Source organism: Triticum aestivum, chromosome 4A (assembly GCF_018294505.1).
Source record: "Triticum aestivum cultivar Chinese Spring chromosome 4A, IWGSC CS RefSeq v2.1, whole genome shotgun sequence".
NCBI classification, from domain to species: Eukaryota; Viridiplantae; Streptophyta; class Magnoliopsida; order Poales; family Poaceae; genus Triticum; species Triticum aestivum.
This window is the reverse complement of record NC_057803.1, coordinates 562,222,623-562,247,153: the sequence shown is the minus strand read 5'-3', so window position 1 is coordinate 562,247,153 and position 24,531 is coordinate 562,222,623. Positions and strand designations below refer to the sequence as shown.

The window sequence follows — 24,531 nt, the reverse complement described above, 5'->3', positions numbered from 1 at the left end:
TTAATAGAATACTCCTATTTAAGAGTGGAATAGATGATTTCATGATTTTTTAAATATGTCATATAATGTAAAAGGTCCTCTTGAAATTGTGATTTTGCAAAATTAACTCATACCTTTTCTGCTTGCTAGCTCACGACAGTGCAACTATGCACTTCATGAACAGCGCACTTAACAGCGACCATGTTGTTCCTTCGATTATTGGACCCTTTTCCTCCTCACATATGACTGTTCAGCTACTGTGCTTTCCGAATAGTAACTGCAAACCAGACGCACGCACACAAATCGATCCAGAATTTAAGGCAACAAAATAGACAACCTCCATTTGCCCTAAATAGGCCTCCTCCGACGATTAGACATCGCCCGACAACCAACGCATGGATCAGCTCCCTCTTCTTGGGAGCGGCCCCAGAGCCGCAGCCATTACCGGCAATGCATTAGCTCCCTCCTTCGTCGCGATGGATCAGCACGCAGCCTCTACATCCACTTCACCACCGGAAAAGGCGCCGCCGGCGACGCCGTTCCGGGCCCCGAAACACCGTGGAAAGTCCAACTACAACAGGAGATCATCTGACACGATCAAGGCCAAGATCATGTCGCACCCTCTCTATCCGGCTCTCCTCGGAGCCTTCATAGACTGCCGGAGAGTACGTGCATAGCCGAACACAGCTTGTATATATCTTGGTGCCCTGCGACTGCTGTTTCTCATCTTGTTATTTGCTCTGCCCCAAGGTCGGAGCGCCGCCCGAAGTTGTCGGTCGGCTCTCCTCCCTCGTCGACGAGCTCCAGCCGAGTTCAGATGACATGCAGGAACAGCCAGCGGAGCCAGAACTCGACCAGTTTCATGGTAATATGATTAGCTTCTTAGCTGGCTGAATTATTTGCATACATGGATCTAGCGATATGCTTTTGTGTGTATGTGCAGGAGACCTACCGTCCGTGATATGCTGGTGGTGTACAGTCAGGAGCTCACGAGGCAAATCCAAGAAGCCAGTGAGTTGTTGAGGAGCGCTGAGGCCCATATCGACTCGTTTGCAGTAGGTGTGTGCATACTGATTACCTTTGCGGGTTTTCATGGTAAACTTATCCTGATTGGCAAGGACAAATACCCGATTAGCCAACCAATTAGAATCACTGCATTTAAATTGTTGCCGTATTGGTGTGAGTTATGACTTTAAACACACGACCACTCTGTAGTGTTATGTGATTGGTTAAAAATTTGTGTTCTTATTGTTTGCATAGTAGAAATAAAATCATGTTTCGTTGCACGTATGACCGGTATTTTTCATTCATTTCCGGTTGGAATCGGTTTTGTTTACGCCACGAATCCGTAGTCCGGTAAAATCCGCATTCGAATTTGTATCCGGCCATTATCTGCTCCGTTCCGATTCCAACAAAAAATATATGGCCAAGGATACGAGAAAAGCATTATTTGATCCGCTCTGATCCGTTTACGTCCCTGCCTAAATGGGTACCCATTTGTACGTCTATCCTGATTGTCTGCTCACACCGCATACACGCGACAGTGAACACCTTCATGTGCTCCACCCACTGAAGCACATACCATTTACGAACCAATACTTACATGAGTATATAACCTGCAAAGGAGTGCAAGCCTTCTTCTTGTAAAAAATCACATTATTGTTGGATAATAAAAGAAACCAACATAAGGCAACACTCCCATTAGGATATGAGTGGAAAGCTTCTTATTGATACCTACAACTAGGTGCCAAAAATATTATGCACATTACAAGACGAATATAAATTTAAGCCACCTTTTCTATAGATCAAACAACTCGAGCGAACTTGTATTCTGGTCACAATAAAGGACTAGAGTTTGGCAAAATAAAATAAAAATATATGCACCTTCAGTGTAGAAATATTCAATCATGCATGAATTTACTTTTAGAAACATGTAAATACCAAATTTTCATTAGATGCAAAATCCACCGAGCCCTTGATTTAGAAAGAAGTATCTCTTGTCAACTTCGCAACATATATGCACCCTTGTTTCATTTATTTGTTGTAGCTATCTATGAAGCCACTGTTGAACTGGGACATAATCGGGCTATAAGAGTTGTCACCTCAGATTTTTAATGAGCCGGGGAGAGAGAAGAGGAGTGGATCGTAAACTTATACTACCTTCATCCTGGTTTATTGGTACTATTCATATTTTGTCCCAAAATTTGACGTATATTTAACTAATAAAATGTTAACGCATGTGATTAAAAAATATATTGTTGGATTCATATTTGAACATAGTTTCTATATGATACTATTTTTTGCGACATGCATTAATATTTTGTTAATTAAATTCATGGTCAAAATTTGCCACAATATACAAAGGGACAATAAACCAGGACAGAGGTTGTAGCCAACTGAAGCACGGTCATCAACACACTTTATGGGAGAAGAAGATGTGTAAGGCCTCTTCCAATGCATCAGTGCTTACATGAGGTGCTAAATAGATTAAAAACTTTAGCAGCTAAAGCCCTCAATGCATAGGTGCTTAATTTGTTGGTGCTAAGCATCCTTCATTTAATGATTTGCAACTAAAGTTTTTCATGCATTGGTGGGTTTCTTTCATTTAAGTGTTTTGCCTAAGTTCTCGCGCTTGGCATTGTTTCCTTCTGGGGTCACCACACTCATCTCTCTCTTCTTAATTACATTGCCACATCAGATTTTTTGCCTACATGACAGTCTTAGCACCTGTACAAGGTGGTGCATTGGGAGGGGTGGCATTAGCGACATAATATGTAGAGCTAGCGTGTACAATATGAATGTGCTTTTAGATTGACTATATATATGACGTGGTGAAATAGAGCATGCAGCTGGGTCTCTAATTAGTCTTGCTCTTAGAGCTAGGTTCATACCCCCTTCGTTTCAGTATACAAGACATGTTGCTATTTTCAAAAGCCAAACATTTATATGCTTGATCAAGTTTATAGAATGGTTATATTAGCATCTATAATATCAAATAAATAAAGTATAAATATATTTATGGTGAATCTAATGATACTGATATGACATTGTAGATATTGGAAATCAAACACAGAAATTTAGCTGTCTCAAATCTTGATTGCTAGCTGGATGCTCCATTATGAGAGTAAAAAAAAGGAGACGAGAGGAGTACTGTCTGAGACACCCATTGCCTTTTCTTGGAAAAGAGAAGCATGGAGGCACATGCATGCTGAAACCGCCCGTACGGCCACATGGCAAGGCAACTGCTGGCCAGCTACCCGCTACCGCACCAGGGTTGCCATGGTTGAACGCTGCAACACGACAGACACGCACAGTGACATACTCCCGTGCGGAGACGCCCGTTGATGCATGGGTCGACAGTTCATAGGCAGTGAGGCACCACACACACATGCATGGGCATGTGAACGTTGCGATCTCGCCAGGCATACATGCATGGGCATGTGAACGTCTGACTGAAATGTTCTCTGCCTCCGATGGCCGTACCGCCCGATTATTATCTAGCTTTTTGTGCCTGCATGATTGCACATATATAGGATCAGTTTGCTTGATCTGGAAGAGAGACCATGCATGGTCAGTTCGATGTTGGATCTTGGATGTCATGGTGGTGCTGGTGGTGGTGCTGGTGGGGCATGCAGGCTTGTTCTGTGGTAATTTGGTGGTTACATGTGCAGCCAGCAGCTGATCAATGGTAGCAAAAGCAAACCCATAGATCTAGTGACAATATTTATGTCAATTTATAGTACACTACTCTCTCTCTGTGTCCGCGAAAACTTCTAGCTTTTGCCCTTCAAAGTTTAAAAATTTTGACCAAACTTATAGAAAAAAGTAGTAACATATATAACATCAAATTGGTACAGTATGAAAGTACATTTCAAAATGAATCTAGTGATACTAATTTAGTGTCATAAATACTGCTATTTTTTTATAAAGTTGATCAAATTTTAAAACTATGACTCAGGACAATAGTTAGAAGTACACTTATTTGCTGATGGAGGGATCAATGTCATAACAGTCTCACTAAGTCTCAGTCAACTGAGACTTTGTTATGTCTCAGTCGATACTATCTTCCTTTGATTTTGCATAGAGATTCGTGCAAAAATTTATTTTCAGTTTTTCTTTTTTCTTCTTGTATATTATATCACTTGACTGAGACTTGATTAAGTCTTAGTCGACTGAGATCTAGCCACACCCATGTCATAAATTGTACTACTTTTTTTATAAAGTTGGTCAAAATTTAACACTTTAGACTTGGGGACAAAAGTTAGAAATACATTTATTCGCGGACGGAGACGGTATGTTTCTATCTAACTCTAACGTTGGCTTGTTAGAAGACTGGCAACAACTACAACGAGTGCGGGGGTTCTTCCGAAGATGAGCAGGAGACCAGGGACGTCGCCGGCCTGCCTTCCGGCGAGGGCAAGCAGCTGACGAGCCAGCTCCTGGACAAGTACAGCAGCTACCTGAGAAGCCTCTGGAGGGACCTCTCCGGGAAGAAGAAGAAGAAGAAGAGCGGGAGGCTGCCGAGGGAGGCGTGCCAGAGGCTCCTGCACTGGTGGCAGCTGCACCAAGGATGGCCCTACCCATCGGTACGTGCTTGGCTATGTACGAGTGCTTTTGGGTTCATGCGTGCATGCATGGAGATCGTTACGTATCTTGGTTGGAGCTTCAAAAGCGCTAATGGCGCCATAAGTGCGTGCGTTCCAGGAACCGGAGAAACTGGTGTTGGCGGAGTCGACCGGGCTCGACACGAGGCAGATCAACAACTGGTTCGTTAACCAGAGGAAGCGGCACTCACTGGTGGAAAAAGGGCCTTTGGTCGCGGTTCGCAACTGTCATTAGTCGCGGTTGCGCAACCGCGACCGACGGGCGTGACTAAAGGCCCCACCCTTTAGTCGCGGTTGCTTAAGAACCGCGACTAAAGGCCCGTCCACGTGGGCGCCAGGCGGCCGTCGGGGCGGAGGACCTTTAGTCGCGGTTCTTCTGGCCAACCGCGACTAAAGGCCGCCGCAGGTTTAGGGTTTTAGCCCCCCCCTAAACCTGTTTTCTGTTTAATTTGTATTGTTTTATTTCTTTTGTGCTTTATTTTAATTTTGAAGGAGTTTCACATATTCTACGATACTACATACATGCATATGAATGTACAATTTCAAACAAATTTGAAATTAGAACCAAAAAGAATTCAAGAGGAATATACAATATATATTCAATATCATCGGATGACCATATACAATTTTGAACAAGTTTCCATACATAATTTAATGCATATAAAGTTCTACGTCCTCGTAATGGTGTTCTCCTTTAGGATGGAGGACTTCCCTCCTGAACCATCCAGCTAGTTCCTCTTGAAGTGGTCGGAAGCGAGCTTCTGGACTAAGCATCATCCGGAGGTTATTCCTCTGAGCATTGGTATCACTCGGAACCCGCTCAGAGGTGTATCTCTGGATCATCTCACAGACATAGTATGCACATAGATTGGTCCCCGCTGGCTGAATATCCTCACCATTCTTAGCCTTTGCCCTTTTGAATTCTAGCTCTTTTTTGAATTCACCGACCTTTGTATCTACGAACCGTCTCCAAACCCTACGAGGCAAAGAAAATTAAATGAACAAGAGAGTTATTAGTTACTTGATATTAGGAAATGAACGAAATAGGCCGATCGATATAGAGCGCAAATGAATGAAAATAATTACTTCTGCAGCATTCTTCTCATGTCGACCCAAAGCTTTGGATCCTTATTCAGAGAGTCGTGGACGAGACATTCTGAGGTGTCAACTTTAATTACTAGCAGAATCCAGTGGAACCTGCGGACACGATACATGCACAGTACGTCATGCATAACTCATCGATTAGCCGGCCACATACCATGCATGGAGTAAACAAAAGAGAATGTGCTCAAGACAGAAACACTCACCCAAAATGGTAAGGAAATAGAATATCACTTTTGAGTTCCTGCTTTGTAAGAAACTGCCACAGGTCTGCCTCCATGTCGGCGGGGTGATGCTCCAACACATATCCATTAACGATGTGTGGGTCAATGAACCCAACATCATGGATGTTCCTTACTCTGCATTCCTTAATCTTCATTCTGCATGTATAATAGCGGACACAACAATATAGTTAGGACATATATATAGTGCATGCAATATGAACGAGATGGGGTAGAAATAAATCACTTACAGAACGTAGCAACTGATGATAGATTTGTCGAGCTCGCGCAGATTGAAAAGCTGGAACAATTCACTCAGATGAATTTGTACATAGTAATGTTTGAAGTGATGCTCATATCTAACTTCCGCATAAATATATTCTTTGGCGTTTTTATTTTTTATGTAACCCTTGTACCATTTCAGCAGACCTTTCATTTGTGGAGGTAGACCCTCTTCCTGCGCAGGCTCGACGAGAGGCCCATTCTTCACATATGTAATTACTACCTCCTTCACTGGCGCCTCATCAAGGCCTAACAGTTCATGAAGAGTAATACCTAAGTTGGCCGCTTGTTCTCTGGCACTCGTTACAGTCAATCCATGTGCTGCCGCAGCTGCTATGATATCGGGGTCATCCGGACCGGCGGCTTTCACTATAAGCGGGGCAATCGATTGTTTGCTTTGTTCCCCGAGCTGGGCAACTCGTTTCCCGCTTTTTTTACTTTCTAATTCCGTTTTCTCGGCCTCCTCCAAGGCTTTGTTCTCCTGGTTCTCCGCCCGCTCTTTCTTCTTCTTCAACATGAGTGCCTGCCTACGAAGTTCACGTGCATAGTCGTCAGGCAGATTCTTCGCGGCTTGGGACGGTGTGCTCAAAAATGACTTAGCCCACTTCTTTTGCTCATCAGAAAATACTGGCTTGGGCTCGGGCTCTCTTTTCTTCTTGCAGTCTGCCTTCCATTTCTCATGATCAGCAGCCGCGGCCGCGGCAGTTTCCTCGGCACTACGTTCCCAAGGCCTTGTGGGGAGAGGCTTCAATGATGGCTCCGGTACCTTTGTGGTCTTAGGTACATAAGGGTCCGGGTTAATAATCCAGGACTGCTTCTGCTTCTTTGCCGGAGGTGGATTGGGGGGCGGCGTCTGATCACCCGCCGGACGAGGACTGGGGGGCGGCGTCTGATCACCCGCCGGACGTTGTGGACTGGGGGGCGTCGGCTGACGTGACGGAGGTGTAGGTGAACCGCCACCACCGTAGGGGGGTGGACTTGTTGTCCTTGGCGCCTCGCCTGGAAACTTGATAAACTTCTTTTGCCATAGAATGAAATGGCGCTTGACATCTCCAAGTCTTTTCTCCCCTTCAGGTGTAGCAATGTCAATCTCCAGGTCCTCAAACCCTTGGACTATGTCCTCCACCGTGACACGAGCATAGCCATCTTGAATGGGGTTGTTGTGGTGGAGTGCTCCAGGTAAACATGGTAAAGCACTGCCGATGGCTACCTTCATGGACATGTTCCCGATAGGATAATACAGATGACATTCTTTCATCTCCTTTATATCGTCCACGGGGTAGCGAGGAGGCTCCGGTGCAGTAATTTCGACCACCAGAGGCTCCGGTGCAGTAATTTCGACCACCAGAGGCTCCGGTGCAGTAATTTCGATCGTCGGTGCATCTGCACCAGCCGGTGGGGCCTCCGTGGAAGCCACACTGCTTCTCCGCTGCTGGCTTCTGAGATCCGCTGGATGATCTTCATGCTGCGCCCGAGCTGCATCTCGTTCGGCTACTAGTACACTCACGGTTTTCTTCATCACATCCATTTCCGATGCCAACCGCGCCACAACATCTGCTTCCCGATCCATCTTTCTCTTCCGGCTTCTGTAACCGTACGGGTCATCGTTCTGGGGGAACCCTATTTTCCACGGAATGTGCCCCATGCCTCGTACACGTCCTCCGTGTTCAGGATTCCCGAGGGCTTTTGTCAGCGCGTCGTTCTCTCTGTTGAACTTGATCTTCCCCTCTTGAGCATCCCTCATTGCGTCAATAAGGGCTTGGGTGGGTTTAATTATTTTGCCCCGGTAAACACAGTCCCCTGTCTCCGGGTTCAGCGTTCCCCCATGCCCGTACCACCAGCTTTTGGCCCTTGGGTCCCATCCCTCCGTACCTGGACGGATTCCTCGCGCCCTCAGCTCGTTCTCCATCTTCTCCCACCTAGGCTCCCAAAGGCGATACCCTCCTGGCCCCATAATATGATTGTACTCCTTCTTAGCCGCATTTTCCTTATTTTTTTCGATATTTGAATGAACTGCTCCGATTTCTTTTGCTTCACAAATTCTGGCCAATCATGTTTCAGTTTCTCATATTGTCCTTTGAAATCCGGAGTCTTGTTCTGCTTGACAAAGTCATGGGCTAGATTTTGCTTGAATTTCCGGAATGCGTCGGCCATCTTATGAAGAGCGAACTGTTTGACTAGCCTCCTCCTCTCCTTGTTTTCCTCAATCTTGTTACCCTCCTCATCGAATTTGTTGTATTCCGGAGGTAGAACGAAATGTTCCATAAGCTTCTTGAAGCAATCTTTTTTTGTTCTCTTATCGACAAAAGTGAAACCAGCAATTCGTGCCTTCTTTGGCTTATTCCACTCCTGGACGGTGATCGAGACGTTGTCTCTAACAATGGCTCCGCATTGGTTGACAAACTTGGTGGCGTTCTTGCGGGGCTCCAGCGGCCTGCCGGTTGCACTGTCGACAACCTCGATGGTGCATGTTTCTCCTTGTTTCATCGTCTTGGTTGCGCCACGCTTTGACGACGTACTCGATTGTTTCGACGATCCGGCCGAGGGCTAAAATAAGAAAGAGAGTCGCGCGCGTTAGTCCACACATATTTATTCAAATCAGTTAGTTTGTATCACCAGAGGCTCAATGTATATATATACCTCGGCGCCGGAGGTGGTTGCTACTTCCATTTGAAGATCGTCGTTTATCGACGTTTGTTCGGCATCATCTTGCTGACGGCGCCCTTCATCTTCACCGTCAAGGTTCAGATAAGAAGAGATATCATCTTCTTCTTGTCCGGTCGGCACATATAGAATATCGCCGTTTATGATGCCGAACATATGTGCTTCACCGTCCGGATCATAGTTGTCCATAATCGGGTCAGCTCTATCGTCCACCATTATGTCAGTCCTGAAAACATGTAGTAAAAACAAATTAATTAAGTGAAGAAGGGGGGCGGTGGCGGTGGCGGTGGCGAAAGGGCGGTGGCAAAAGGAGGGGGCGAGGAAGGGGTGGGAGAGGGTGTCGCGGTAGAGCGCGAGACGGGGCGGCAGACGACGGCGTCACGGAGAGGGAGGCGAGGACAACACCCCTCGCCGCCCCCTCTCGATCCCTAAAAAAAACACCGCGCGCATCGCCGCCCCCTCGCCGCCCCCTCTCCGTATATACGTTTTTTTTGTTAATTATCAAATTTTACGGTTATTTGTTAAGTTATACGTTTTTTGTTAATTAAGTTATTTTACGGTTATACGTTTTTTGTTAAGTTATTTTACCGTTTTTGTTAAACTAATTAACTAGTTAAAATTAAAAAGAACAAAAAAAATTCTCTCTCCCTCTCCACGATCTCGCTAGCTCTCTGTACGTGGGCGAGAGGGGGCGGCGGGCGACGGCGGGCGGCGGCGTTGAGGGCGGGCGAGAGGCGGCGCGGTGGGCGAGGGAGGCCGGCCGGCGTGGGCGAGAGGGGGCGGCGGGCGACGGACGTGGGCGAGAGGGGGGCGGCGGGCGGCGTACGAGGGCGAGAGGGGGCGGCGGGCGCCGTACGTGGGCGAGAGGGGGCGGTGGGCGACAGCGGGCGGCGTCGAGGGCGAGGGCGACGGCGGGCGGCGTCGAGGGCGAGGGCGACGGCGGCAGGCCTTCGGCGCGGCAGAGAAGACGAGAAATGCCCGCGACGGGTCGGGCCCCTGTATTTATAGCCCCCCCCCCCTTTAGTCGCGGTTGGGGAGGCGACCCGCGACTAAAGGGACCTTTAGTCGCGGTTGGGGAGGCGACCCGCGACTAAAGGGCTTTTTTGGCGGGTTTTTCGTTCCCGCGCGCAACAACCTTTAGTCGCGGTTGGGCAGGCCAACCGCGACTAAAGGTATTCTTAAAATACTTTTTCTTTTTCAAAATGTTAAAAATACAAATAATATATCGAAAAATTCAGAAAAATAAAACTAATTCAATTCAATATGTTAAAAACACAAATATTATATCAAAAAATTCAGAAAACTAAAACTAATTCAATTCAAAATTCTAAAAATACAAATAATATATCAAAAAATTAAGAAAAATAAAACTAATTCAATTCAAAATGTTAAAAATACAAATAATATATCAAAAAATTCAGAAAAATAAAACTAATTCAATTCAATATGTTAAAAACACAAATAATATATCAAAAAATTCAGAAAAATAAAACTAATTCAATTCAATATGTTAAAAACACAAATATTATATCAAAAAATTCAGAAAAATAAAACTAATTCAATTCAAAATTCTAAAAATACAAATAATATATCAAAAAATTAAGAAAAATAAAACTAATTCAATTCAAAATGTTAAAAATACAAATAATATATCAAAAAATTCAGAAAAATAAAACTAATTCAATTCAAAATTTTATACGCCTAGGCAGGAGTATGACTAAATCACTCCAAATTTCATGTATCATCAGTGGTATCTCGAATCATTCGAAAATGGACACCAAACACATCACGGGTAATATAATTCACATGATCCATTCAACAAAGTTTGGTACAATAAATTATTACACATCATTTCTTCCCTTGTGTCCCTGCTTGCTTACGATTGTGCCGTATCCATGGAGCATCCTCATCATTTAACTTAATGCTTGGGTCGGTGTTCACTTTGAAGGGCGGAATTTCAGCAAACATATTATAATCTTCTGACATGTCTGTCTTGTCCTCCACTCCCACGATGTTTCTTTTCCCTGAAAGAACAATGTGGCGCTTTGGATCATCGCATGATGTACTGATCGTTTTCTTATCTTTCCGTTTCCTCGGTTTGCTACTCATGTCCTTCACATAGAAAACCTGAGCGACATCTTTCGCTAGGACGAATGGTTCGTCAAGGTAACCAAGATTGTTGAAATCCACCATTGTCATTCCGTATTGCTGGTCCACCTTTACCCCACCTCCTGTTAGCTTGAACCATTTGCACCGGAACAAAGGGACCTTAAAGGAGGGTCCATAGTCAAGTTCCCATATCTCCTCTATGTAACCATAATATGTGACCTTTTGCCCATTCTCGGTTGCTGCATCAAAGCGGACACCACTGTTTTGGTTGGTGCTCTTTTTATCTTGGGCGATCGTGTAAAATGTATTCCCATTTATCTCGTACCCTTGGAAAGTCGTTATAGTCGAAGATGGTGTCTTGGCCAACATGTACAGCTGATCTACAACATCATTGTCATTCATTAAATGTTTTCTCAACCAACTGCCGAAAGTCTCCATGTGGGCCTTCCTAATCCAGGATTCAGGCTTCCCCGGGTTGTCCGAGCGTAAAATATTCTTGTGTTTCTCAAAGTACGGAGCCACCAAGCTGGAATTGGTCAGTACAGTGTGGTGTGCTTCAGTCAGAGAATGGCCGTCCATACATGTCGTTGATTTCCTTCCGATCGTGCCTTTTCCACTTAGTCTCCCCTCGTGCCGCGATCGAGGAAGACCAATCGGCTTAAGGTCAGGAACAAAGTCAACACAAAACTCAATTACCTCCTCATTTCCATAGCCCTTGGCGATGCTTCCTTCTGGCCTAGCACGGTTACGAACATATTTCTTTAATACTCCCATGAACCTCTCGAAGGGGAACATATTGTGTAGAAATACAGGACCGAGAATGAAAATCTCTTCGACTAGGTGAACCAAGAGGTGCGTCATAATATTGAAGAAGGATGGCGGGAACACCAACTCGAAACTGACAAGACATTGGATCACATCGTTCTGTAACCGTGGTAGATCTTCTGGATTGATTACCTTCTGAGAGATTGCATTGAGGAATGCACATAGCTTCACAATGGCTACTCGAACATTTTCCGGCAGGAGCCCCCTCAAAGCAATCGGAAGCAATTGCGTCATAATCACGTGGCAGTCGTGAGACTTCAGGTTTTGGAACTTTTTCTCCGCCATGTTTATTATTCCCTTTATATTGGACGAGAATCCAGACGGGACCTTCATACTGCTCAGGCATTCAAAAAAGATGACCTTCTCTTCTTTGGTCAGAGCGTAGCTGGCACGACCTTGAAACCATTCCGGATGCCGGTCATCAGGGTCTTTCAAACGTTGCTGGTCCTGCCGTGCTTCCTTTGTATCATTTGTCTTCCCATACACGCCCAAGAAGCTTAGGAGGTTCACGCAAATATTCTTCGTAACGTGCATCACGTCGATTGCAGAGCGGACTTCTAGGACTTTCCAATATTCTAGCTCCCAGAATATAGATTTCTTCTTCCACATGGCTGCGTGCCCGTCAGCTCCCTTCGGAACTGATTGTCCGCCAGGACCCTTTCCAAAGATGACTTTCAAATCCTTGACCATATCAAATACCTCAGCACCAGTGCGTTCCGCAGGCTTCGGCCGGTGATCTGCCTTGCCGTTGTAATGCTTGCCTTTCTTTCTTACTGGATGAATTTTCGGAAGAAATCGACGATGCCCAAGGTACACGTTCTTCTTACAATTTGGCAAATGTACACTTTCAGTCTCATGTAAGCAGTGCGTGCATGCATTGTATCCCTTATTTGACAGTCCCGAAAGGTTACTAAGAGCAGGCCAATCGTTGATGGTTACGAAAAGCAACGCTCGTAGGTTAAATTCCTCTTTTTTGTGCTCATCCCACACACGGACACCAGGTCTGCCCCACAGCTGTAAAAGTTCATCAACTAATGGCCTTAGGTACACATCGATGTCGTTGCCGGGTTGCTTCGGACCTTGGATGAGCACTGGCATCATAATGAACTTCCGCTTCATGCACAACCAAGGAGGAAGGTTGTAGATGCATAGAGTCACGGGCCAGGTGCTATGGCTGGAGCTCTGCTCGCCAAAAGGATTCATGCCATCTGTACTTAGACCAAATCTTATGTTCCTTGCGTCAGCTGCAAAATCTTTGAACTCTCTGTCGATCTTTCTCCATTGCGTTCCATCTGCGGTGTGTCTCAACTCCCCGTCCGACTTACGGTCCTCTTTGTGCCATCGCAACAACTTGGCATGCTCTTTGTTCCTGAACAGACGTTTCAACCGTGGTATTATAGGAGCATACCACATCACCTTGGCGGGAACCCTCTTCCTGGGTTTCCCGCCCTCAACATCGTCACCAGGGTCATCGCCTCTGATCTTATAACGCAATGCAGTGCATACCGGGCATTCATTCAAATTCTCGTATTCACCGCGGTAGAGGATGCAGTCGTTGATGCATGCATGTATCTTCAGAACCTCTAAACCTAGAGGGCAGACAACCTTCTTTGCTTCGTACGTACTGGCGGGCAACTCGTTATTCTTTGGAAACATATTCTTCAACATTTTCAGCAAGTTTTCAAATGCCGAGTCAGCTACACCTGCCTGTGCCTTCCATTTCAGCAAATCCAGTGTGCAGCCCAGCTTTTTCAGACCATCATCGCATCCAGGGTACAACGACTTTCTGTGATCCTCTAACATGCGATCCAAATTCTCCCTCTCCTTTTCAGTTTCGCAGCGTCTCCGTGCATCAGCAATGGTCCGACCAAGATCATCAACGGTCTCATCACGTGCCTCTTCTTCACCTTCACCTTCACCTTCCCCTTCACCTTCCCCTTCACCTTCAGCATCCTCCATGAAAGTATCACCGAAATGAGCAAGATAGCTTTCATCGATGAAATCATCCCCTTCTTCATCTTCTTCCATTATAACCCCTCTTTCTCCATGCTTGGTCCAACAATTATAGCTTGGCATGAAACCGTGCCGAAGCAGGTGCAGGTGAACTTCTCTTGAGGAAGAGTAACCCTTCTGATTCTTACAGTCAACACATGGACAGATAACAAAACCCTTCTGCTTGTTCGCATTAGCCACTACGAGGAAATCTTTCAAACCCGTAGTGAACTCGCGGGAGAGTCGGTTACCGTACATCCATTGCCGATTCATCTGCATTATTATAATATAAAATATATAATTAACCATCATGCATTTGTTAAAGTAACTAGCTATAAACAATAGAAATTAAACAATGAACAACACACATGCATATTTTATCAATGACACACATGCATGAAAGGTTCAAGTTGCTAACCGCGATCGAGGAGGAACCTCAAGTGTGGCTCCAACACTTCATATCATGTTTGTTTCACGCTGTTGGGCATTTCATCAAACACCTTGTGTGCATAAGAGGAACCAAAAGCAAACCTACACCCCCTTGTGAAGAGAAGTGGCACCAAATGGCTAAGTGAGTGCGCTGAACTGGTATATATAGGGGAGGAGCTTTAGTCGCGGTTGGCCAGGCCAACCGCGACTAAAGGCCTTTGGGCACCTTTAGTCGCGGTTGGCCTGGCCAACCGCGACTAAAGCCCCTCACGTGCACCAGCTGGCCACCGAGCGCCCTGGCCCAAGCCTTTGGTCGCGGTTCGTCTGCCGAACCGCGACTAAAGACTTCATTAGTCGCGGTTCCTACAGTTTCGCGACTAATGGGGCTGGACGGAAGCCTCTTTTTCTACCAGTGACTGGAGGCCGGCGCCGCCCGCGATGGGTAGCAGGTTGCAGCAGATCGACGCCGGTGCTTGCAGCAGCAGCTCTCCTGCCGTCCTTGGGATGGAAGGCCAGCACTTCACCGGACGGAGTGGGTATCTCGACGGTGGTCCGTTTTGAGACCCTAATCAGTCGACTGCATGCCCCGCATCGTGTGCTAGCTCGCTACCATTGTGCACGCGGGTATGGAGTACAACACGCACGCGCTTCCAGACGTGCATGCAGTAGATTCATTGCAAAGTGAAGTTTACATGTGTAATAATGGAGCGTAAATGAGATCAACTTTTTTTAGGCAAAATTGTATGGATCATGGGGTTGGACAAGCCAAATGTGCCGCCCCTGATCCAATGAATGTGAAAACTTGGCTAACCTATCAACATTGTCAAGGAGACGTGATGGCAGAAGCTTGGTCATTGCCTTGTATACGTACCATGCAAAATAATGGTTGCCACATGCTTTAGAGCCTCTTCCTGATATTGAGTGTTCAATGTTGCTTATGATGCTTTGGCGGGCGTGGCACACCCGTAACGAGGTGGTTCATCATGATTCTTGTAGTACGCACGTTAATCGTAGCCAAAACAAAGTTAGTGATAGCATATCCAAATTTGCTCGTCTAGAAGGCAGAACCATGACTTGGATTGGCTCGGGTCCTTTGGATGCTATGGAGCTAGCTACGATTGATTGTATGAACTGCTTCAGTTGAGTTATACATTATTTCACTCACAAAAAAAACATTGTCATTCATAGCTTTGCTTGGGTTGGGCGAGCTTTGCTGCGCCATTGGTGTTGCTGGGTTTTTATAAATAAAAAAATTACTCTCTCCATTTCAAAATATAAGGTGTATTTTTTTGAAAAGTCAAACCTATTTAAGTTTGATCAAAACGATAGAGAAATATACCAATATCCATACATAATATCAAACTGTATCATTAGATTCATCATGAAATGAATTTTCGTATTTATATTTTGAAACCGAGGGAGTATTTGGTATGGTAAGTGGGAAAATGATGGAGTATGTTTATCATTTTATTTATAAGGTGGTGTTCTGGTGGTCTTTCACGTTGTGATTCTGTGTTATCTGCTATGTGGGGAAATTTTCCGCGTCGTGATTCTGTGTTATCTGCTCTGTGGGGAATTTTTTCGCGTTCTGATTCTGCTATGTGGGGAAATTTTCTGTGTCGGTGTCTGCATGAACTATATTTATGCTACAATTTCACATGTTGACGTTTATTTTTTTTAGATGGTGAGAGGATGCACGGGATTGGTACGTTTTTATAGGCCGGTTGACCCCGATTGATTTTAAAAATCATTGACCCGGTCAAAATCATGAACCAAATGCAAAATAAAATACCCCGATTGAATAGAAAGCTCCACCATTAAGGAGCATAGTGAATTAAAAGAAATAAATGAAACAGCTTCATAATATCACATAGTTTTTAATGTAAGCAGGGGGATTGTCCCTTCCATGTATTATACCACAGATAACAACAACCTTCATTCCATTCAGCTTCTTTGTAACAAACATCCAAACAAATGTATGTGTTCGATGCAAAGAATAATTTCACGTACAATAAGAGTGACTTTAGGAGATTCAGTCTCCAGCACATGCTCATTGATGTACAAAATCACAAAAAATGGAAGAAAAAAAATCATCTTTGTGGATGGTCATGTGGTATGGCAACCAGTTCACTTCATAGTTTGTGATTCCATTTTTTCATCCCAAGTACATGGATGCTTGGTTTGATCAACAAAGTCAGGACACAAAATCTCTAAAGCAAAACAACTCATTATATATGAATCTCCTCAACTTCAGGTAAAACAGCCCTCCAAAATCTAGGGATCATTTTCACTGCTATAGAAGAGGTAAGGCAAAAATAAACCGCAAGATGATTGCTTAGTCTGCAGTGATTTACTACCTACTCCCTCCGTTCTAAAATAGATGACCCAAATTTGTACTAAAATTAATACAAAGTTGAGTCATTTATTTTGGAACGGAGGGAGTACTTGCAGCGAGAACAACGCCAGAGCATGATGCCTTGCCATCTGGAGACAATGGATACCTTCTGTTTTAATATGCGATTATAGACTCAACCAGGTTCCTGTACCAAAGAAATCGGCACATGAAGCATAAGCGGTTTTGCTATCATTTTGTCCATAGCATTGAAACACTATAAAGAAGCTGAGCATGAAAGCAGAAGTTGTTCATCATAGTTCTAATTTAATTCCAAGAAGGAATCCATAAGATAAACCTATGAACATAGAATTTTAAGCACCTGTTTGCCTTTTCTAATTTTACCTTTATTGTTTTTTTCAAAACGGAGGCAAAAGTTTTGTCTCATCCGTTAATTAAGCTGGTAGGAACTAGGGTTCTACCGGGTCTAGGCCGGAGGGTGTAGGGGAAGGAGGGGGCTGGACCAGGGCGAACTCGCGATCGCTGGCGGCTGGGCACCGTCGTGCGCGAGGGAGGAGGCGGCGGCGTTGGCAGGAGGTGGCTAGGGTTAAGTCTCCCGGCTTCCCGAAGCTCCCTTCGGGAAGCCGAGCAAATAATGATTGCTTCTTGCTTCATCTCAAAACAGGTCCTTACATGAGTTTATATAATCCTCCTAATGATATAATTTGGCTAAACCCCTAACACGATAAGATAACCGGGCTAGGCCCCTAACTGCCTGGACTGTAATATATATGCCGCTCATGACATTTCTCCCCGCCTGCACAAACAGCTCGTCCTCGAGCTGGAAGGCAGGGAAACGCTTGTGGAACTCCTCGAGGTGATCAACCGTCGCCAAACACCTTCGGGGCAGCTTGGGCAGGCAGGTCGCCGAGGCCGGTGGTGGCGACGTCCTCCTCCATGTAGTCTGCAACCTCCAGGCAGAAGAGACGCGGGCAGACGTGGCCAGGCATGTAGGGCTCGTCGTAGTTGAAGCACAACCCTTGGCGGCGACGCTCAAGTAGCTCGGCCGAGGTGAGCCGGCGGAATGGGCGCGCCGCGGTCACGGCGAGGGTTGCCGCGGAAGCCTGAGCAGGCCGACCCTGCGCGGGAACATCCGGCCAGGGTGGCGGCCCAGCGGCCTGGGACGGTGATGCCTGCTGGATGGCCACCGCGCGGCGCTCGAACGCACGTGCGTAGTACATGGCCGTCTGGAGGTCCTGGGGTCCCTGCAACTCCACGTCCACGCGGATATGATCTGGCAGACTGCCGACGAAGAGTTCGGCCCGCTGGCGAGCCGTCACGCCGGGCGCGTGGCACGCCAGGGCCTAAAAGTGGTCGGTGAAGTCATGCATCGAGGTGAAGGGAAAGCGGCCCAACTCTGCCATCCGGCTCCCGCGTATTGACAGTCTGAAGCAAAGGAGGCAGAGCTCGCGAAGACACTCCCATGGGGGCATGCCGCCCTCGTCCTGCTCGAGGGCGTAGTACCACGTCTGGGTGGCGCCGCGGAGGTGATAAGAGGCGAGCCGTTGCCCCTGGAAGAACTGCTCGCACTGGTTGAGCCAGTTGAGGGGGTCCTCGGTGCCGTCGTAGGTGGCGAAGTCGAGCTTGGCGAAGCGCGGTGGGGTCGAAGCCTGACCGCCGTGGGCGTACGACTCGGCGGTACGGGGCAGCAAAGAGGATGATGTCGGGTCGGTGGGCACCGGGGTTCCCCCGTGAAACGGCGGTCTATCGAGGCCCGCGCAGGCACCCGCGGAGCCGGAGGGCCCGCCGTTGCAGGGTGGACGCCGGCTATTCCCCGCCATAGTGCAGACCGGCTGTGCTGTCGACCCGGCCAACCAGGCCGGAAGCGGTGACGGTGAGGATGGGAATCAGACCTGCTGGATCAGAACGCCCGTCGGCGCGGTCGTTGCCGACCCGGTGCTGTGCGGCGTGGGTGCCTGTGGCTGCAGCGGCTGCTGCAAGGGCGCGACGAGCGCGGCGGCTGCTGCATGTGGGCGACGGGCGGCCGGAGTGGAGTGCTGGCGGGGGCGGCTGCAGCGGCAGCGGGTGCTGCATGGGGGCGATGGGCGTGGGGGTGCCGTGAGAGCCGACGACGGCCACTGCAGGGTGGTGGCGGGCGACGGCTGCAGCAGCAGCTGGGGGTGCAGCGGCCCAGCGAACGCCGCAGAGGCCGCCGAGTGCAGCGAGTACCACGGCAGGGCTGGCGGACCAGCCGCGGCAGCCGGCGGCGGGGGTGGCAGAGGCCCGTAGGGGCTGGCCAAGTACAGCCGGATCTCCTGGACCCCGGTGACCTCCTCCGAGGTGTACACGGTGGCGGGTGGCAACAGCTGGGCGGTGGGGTCGCCGGAGGTGGGGACCAGCGGCGCGGGTGGGGAGGACAGCAATGCGGTGGTGATGGGCAGTGGCGCGGCGGTGGTGGGCAACGGCGCGGGTGGGGTGGGCAGCGGTGCAGAAGACATGATCACAACCGAGCAAGCTGATACCAAAGTGGTAGGAACTAGGGTTCTACCGGGTCTAGGCCGGAGGGTGTAGGGGAAGGAGGGGGCTGGACGAGGGCAAACGCGCGGTCGCTGGCGGCTGGGCGTCGTCGTGCGCGAGGGAGGAGGCGGCGGCGTTGGCAGGAGGCGGCTAGGGTTAGGTCTCCCGGCTCCCATCGGGAAGCCGAGCAAATAATAATTTCTTCTTGCTTCATCTCAAAATGGGTCTTTACATGAGTTTATATAATCCTCCTAATGATATAATTGGGCTAAGCCTCTAACATGATAAGATAACTGGGCAGCCCCTAACTGCCTGGACTGTAATATATATGCCGCTCATAACATAAGCAGAAGAGAGTTGCCCAGTTAATTAGTGGAAAACCGGGCAAAAACCAATACATCAAGGGCCAAGTCCACTCCACCACACACATCAAACAACACAATGCCAAGCCCACACTCACCGCCAACATGCCGAAAGACAACAAGCCGCCATCCACCGCTGCAGGAAAGAAGAATCCGTGACTACCATGAGAGGAGCAGTCACGGGGCTGTCCTGCAGAAATGAAGGACATGCACACCACATGACCTGCACCCAAATGCATTAACATGCAAACAGCCAACATCGAAGGCAACCTCATCGCCCACACGACACGAAGCCGGATCCCTCGAAGCTGCAATATCTCGGAGCCGCCACCCCGACATCCATCGCTCCACTGCGCCCTGCGCGATCAACCGACTCCACCTTCTAGGGCCGCCGCCACAACATACCACCGCTCGCTCTCGAGCCACGACGCCGCACGACCCATCCACCTATGACCCGCGTTGCATAGGAAAATCGCCCGCAGACCACGGCCGTCGCACCGCTTTCGGGGCTGCCGCCCCGACATACCACCACTCGCCCTCGAGCCACGACACCGCACGACCCAGCCACCCGCAACCCACCTTGTGCAGGGAAACCGTCCGCAGACCACGGCCTTCACATCGCTTCTGGGGCCGCCGTCCCGACATAAAGTCCAACCATCCACACTGGAACGTGTTGACCGAGCCGACGACCTTGCCGCCCTCACAGCTCAAGAACGCTGCCCAAGCCATGCTGAGCTGCAGCCCTACCTCATGGAGCCGTCCCTGCATGTCCGGGGCCGCTGCTCTGACATCCACTGACCCTGATGGTAGAGAGATCCCTCGCAACAGCCTCAACCGCCTTTCCCAAGCGACGCCTCCAAGGAGGGCACGACATAGATGACATCGCCGCCGCCTGCTTCGGAGTACCGAAGCTAGGAATTTCATCCGGAGAGCCAAATCCATCGTGAGGCCGAAGGAGCTCCACAACGACGCCTTCAAGAAGGTAGACGACATCTGTAGGTGCTGCCGTCGCCGATCCTGACCATGGTCAGGGCAATGCTTTCGCCGGAGCTCCTCGTCACACGATCGGATTGCGGAACCAGAGCGCCATAGCCGCTCGGATCGTCGGAGAGCTCACCTCCACCACCTGCAGCCAACCACCACCACGCAAACCCCACTGAGGGAGTCCTGGATTAGGGGGTGTTTGGGTAGCCAGACTATACCTTCAGCCGGACTCCTGGATTATGAAGATACAAGATTGAAGACTTCGTCCCGTGTCCGGATGGGACTTTCCTTGGCGTGGAAGGCAAGCTTGGCGATGCAATATTCAAGATCTCCTACCCTTGCAACCGACTCTGTGTAACCCTAACCCTATCCGATGCCTATATAAACCGGAGGGTTGTAGTCCGTAGAGAATCAACTCCATACACAACAATCATACCATAGGCTAGCTTCTAGGGTTTAGCCTCCTTGATCTCGTGGTAGATCTACTCTTGTACTACCCATATCATCAATATTAATCAAGCAGGAGTAGGGTTTTACCTCCATCGAGAGGGCCCGAACCTGGGTAAAACAAAGTGTCCCCTGTCTCCTGTTACCATCCGGCCTAGACGCACAGTTCGGGACCCCCTACCCGAGATCCGCCGGTTTTGACACCAACATTGGTGCTTTCATTGAGAGTTCCTCTGTGTCGTCGCTTTTAGGCCCAATGGCTCCTCCGATCATCAACAACGATGCAGTCCAGGGTGAGACTTTTCTCCCCGGATGGATCTTCATCTTCAGCAGCTTCGCACTGCGGGCCAATTCGCTTGGCCACCTTGAGCAGATCGAAAGCTACGCCCCTGGCTGTCAGGTCAGGTTTGGAAGCCTAAACTACACGGCTGACATCCGCGGGGACTTGATCTTCGACGGACTCGAGCCACAGCCAAGCGTGCCGCACTGTCTCGATGGGCATGGTATAGCTCTGCCGCCAAATAGTGTCTTGGAAGTCGCACACGCATCGGTTTCGACTGTTGATTCGGAGCCTACTGCGTCAATCGAAGATCAGCGGTTGGACGCTGCCTCAGGGGCTGTGATCTCAGAGGCGATTGAGCCGAATTCCAGCCCCGCACTCCGCATGGCCCGTAACTCCAAGGAGCCGGATTCCTCTCCGAACTCCGAACCCCTTGCGCCCCTGCCGATCGAGCCCGATTGGGCGCCAATAATGGAGTTCACCGCTGCGGACGTCTTCCAGCACTCGCCCCTCGGTGACATCCTGAATTTTCTAAAGTCTCTCTCTTTATTAGGAGAGCCCTGGCCGGACTACGGTCAGCAAGGTTGGGACACGGACGACGAAGAAATTCAAGGCCCACCCACCACCCACTTGGTAGCCACTGTCGACAATTTAAACGACGTGCTCAACTTCGAATCTGGAGACATCGACAACATGGATGACGATGCAGGAGATACCGACGAACCAACGCCCATAGGGCATTGGACAGCCACCTCATCTTATGATGTGTACATGGTGGATACCCCTAAAGGAAGCGATAACGAGGAAAAAGGGGATGGGACGGGAGATCGACCCCCCGAAAAGCAAACAAAGCGTCGACGCAAACGACGACCCAAACCCCGCCTCAACAAAAACCCAGCCATAGAGCAAGACGAGCCGGTAGACGACGAGCAGGCCTTAGAGAAACCGTCCGAACATGGAAACACGGATAGAGAAACCGAACATCCCTCCTCCGGCGAAAACGGCATTCCAGACAACCTCACACCGAATAAACCTATGGAGCAGAAGAATCTCCATGTGAGGCTCGTTGCAACTACACGCAGCCAAAAAAAGCAGAAGCGGAAGCTAAAAACAGCGGAAGATGCACTCCAGATTAGATGGAGCAAAGTAACCAATATAAAAGATAAGTACGGCGACAGTCGCCGCACTAAAAGCTATCCGAAAAGAAAGCTACTGCCTGAATTCGACGAAGAGGCCCTAGAGCCCTCGCATTCAAAAAAAAAGCCACATGGTCGGATAGACGACCCCATAAAGCGGCAAGCGGCACCATACATAAATCGTCATGCGACCCACTTAAAGATCCGCATCACGGCCCATTCAGGTCCATTTACGGGCCAAGAAAGCAAGCTCTCACAAGCAACGCTATGAAGCCATCATCAGAATCCGGCATACCCAAATACAGGGGCGCCGCACACCCCCTATGTTTCACCGATGAGGTCCTGGACTATGAATTCCCAGAGGGATTCAAACCCATAAACATAGAGGCATACGATGGAACAACAGACCCTGGAGTCTGGATCGAGGATTATATCCTCCACATACACATGGCTAGAGGAGATGATCTCCACTCCATAAAATATCTACCCCTTAAGCTTAAAGGGCCAGCCCGGCATTGGCTTAAAAGCCTTCCCGAAAACACATTGGAAGCTAGGAAGAGCTCAAGGATGCTTTCCGAGCAAACTTTCAAGGGACCTATGTCCGGCCTCCGGATGCAGACGATCTTAGTCACATAACTCAACAACCCGGAGAATCAGCTCGGCAGTTCTGGAATAGATTCCTCACTAAAAAGAATCAGATAGTTGACTGTCCGGACGCTGAAGCCCTAGCAGCTTTCAGGCATAATGTCCGAGACGAATGGCTCGCCAGACACCTCGGCCAAGAAAAGCCAAGAACAATGGTCGCACTAACAAGCCTCATGACCCGCTTTTGTGCAGGGGAGGACAGCTGGTTGGCAAGACGCATCTCCAGCGACCCAAGTACATCCAAAACTAGGGATGGAAACGGAAAAACGCGACGCAACAAGGACCATTGCTGGAGTAAGGACAAAAGTGCGAAGAGCACGGCAGTCAATGCCGGATTCAAAGGCTCACGACAAAATCAGGAAAAATTGCGCCCCAGGATAACAGGGACGATCCATCCAACCTAAACAAAATCCTGGACAGGACATGTCAGATACACGGTACTCCCGGGAAGCCTGCTAACCATACCCACAGAGACTGTTGGGTCTTCAAACAATCCGGCAGACTCAATGCCGAACACAAGGGGCTCGACACACCAAGCAAAGACGAGGACGAACCCCAACAGCAGAGCACCAGGAAACAAAAGAACTTCCCACAAGAAGTAAAAACAGTGAACTCACTTCACATAACAAAATGTGCGATGCCCGTAAAGGTACGCACCACACGGCCCATCCCCAAAGGGTCCTGCCACTGGTTGTCAAAACCGATCATCTTCGATCAGCTAGATTATTCTAGGAATATCAAGAACGTAGGATGGACTGCCTTGATACTCGATCCAATAATTGGCGGACTCAAGTTTTCAAATGTCCTTATGGATGGCGGCAACGGACTAAACCTGATATATCAGGATACAATACATCACATGGGGATAAACCCAGCAAGAATCCTCCGCAGCAAAACCTCCTTTCAAGGGGTAATACCTGGTCCGGACACCCATTGTACGGGTTTTCTCCGGCTCACAGTCACATTCGGCTCTGCAAATAACCTCCACCACGAAAAGCTGACCTTCCATATCGTCCCGTTTTCAAGTCGCTATCAAGCACTACTGGGACGCGAAGCTTTCGCTCGCTTTAACGCAATACCGCATTATGCATCTCTTACGCTTAAGATGCCCGGTCCTCGAGGCATCATCTCTTTGAAGGGGAAGCACTAAAGTGCACCTCCCCAAGCGGAGGGCTGTGCGGCCGCTTTGACAGCCCCACAGCAAAATGGCCTCACCGGCCAATAAACTTCAAAATAGGTCATTCAAGACCACGAACGCGGATAGACGAGTTCGGTGCAAAATCATCATTGATGCAGGCCTAGAAGCCATATAACCCCGCACTAGGGGCTCCATGCATATACAATAAGAGACAATAAAGCTCAAACTTATATATCTTACTTTATACTTTGCTTATTTTAAACTTTTTCGGCACGACCTGTTTTTCAACTAAGTTCCTCTCTTTTACAGATGAACGTCGTGCGGCGCCCGTTCAGGATACGGCACAACGGAGACACAGGCGCAGACGTGCAGTAGGGACGCGTCCTAAAGGATTCTTTTTAGATTAAGACCCTGCGTAAACCTTTTTTACTGTCTCTTGTTGCTACACATCCCCTGGTTTTTTCTCTCTAATATAACCAAGGAG

General features: G+C 48.4%; 1 protein-coding gene across 1 annotated transcript; it reads left to right on the top strand.

Moving 5' to 3' along the window:
- The first annotated feature begins 343 nt into the window (after window positions 1-343).
- LOC123082310 (homeobox protein knotted-1-like 4) lies at window positions 344-14,993 on the top strand. The gene is made up of 6 exons (XM_044504670.1): window positions 344-644; window positions 730-862; window positions 937-1,034; window positions 4,308-4,565; window positions 4,684-4,766; window positions 14,620-14,993. Exons 1-6 carry the CDS (start codon window positions 375-377, stop codon window positions 14,765-14,767), a joined length of 990 nt encoding a protein of 329 aa, XP_044360605.1. The 5' UTR covers window positions 344-374; the 3' UTR covers window positions 14,768-14,993.
- Window positions 14,994-24,531: the final 9,538 nt, after the last annotated feature.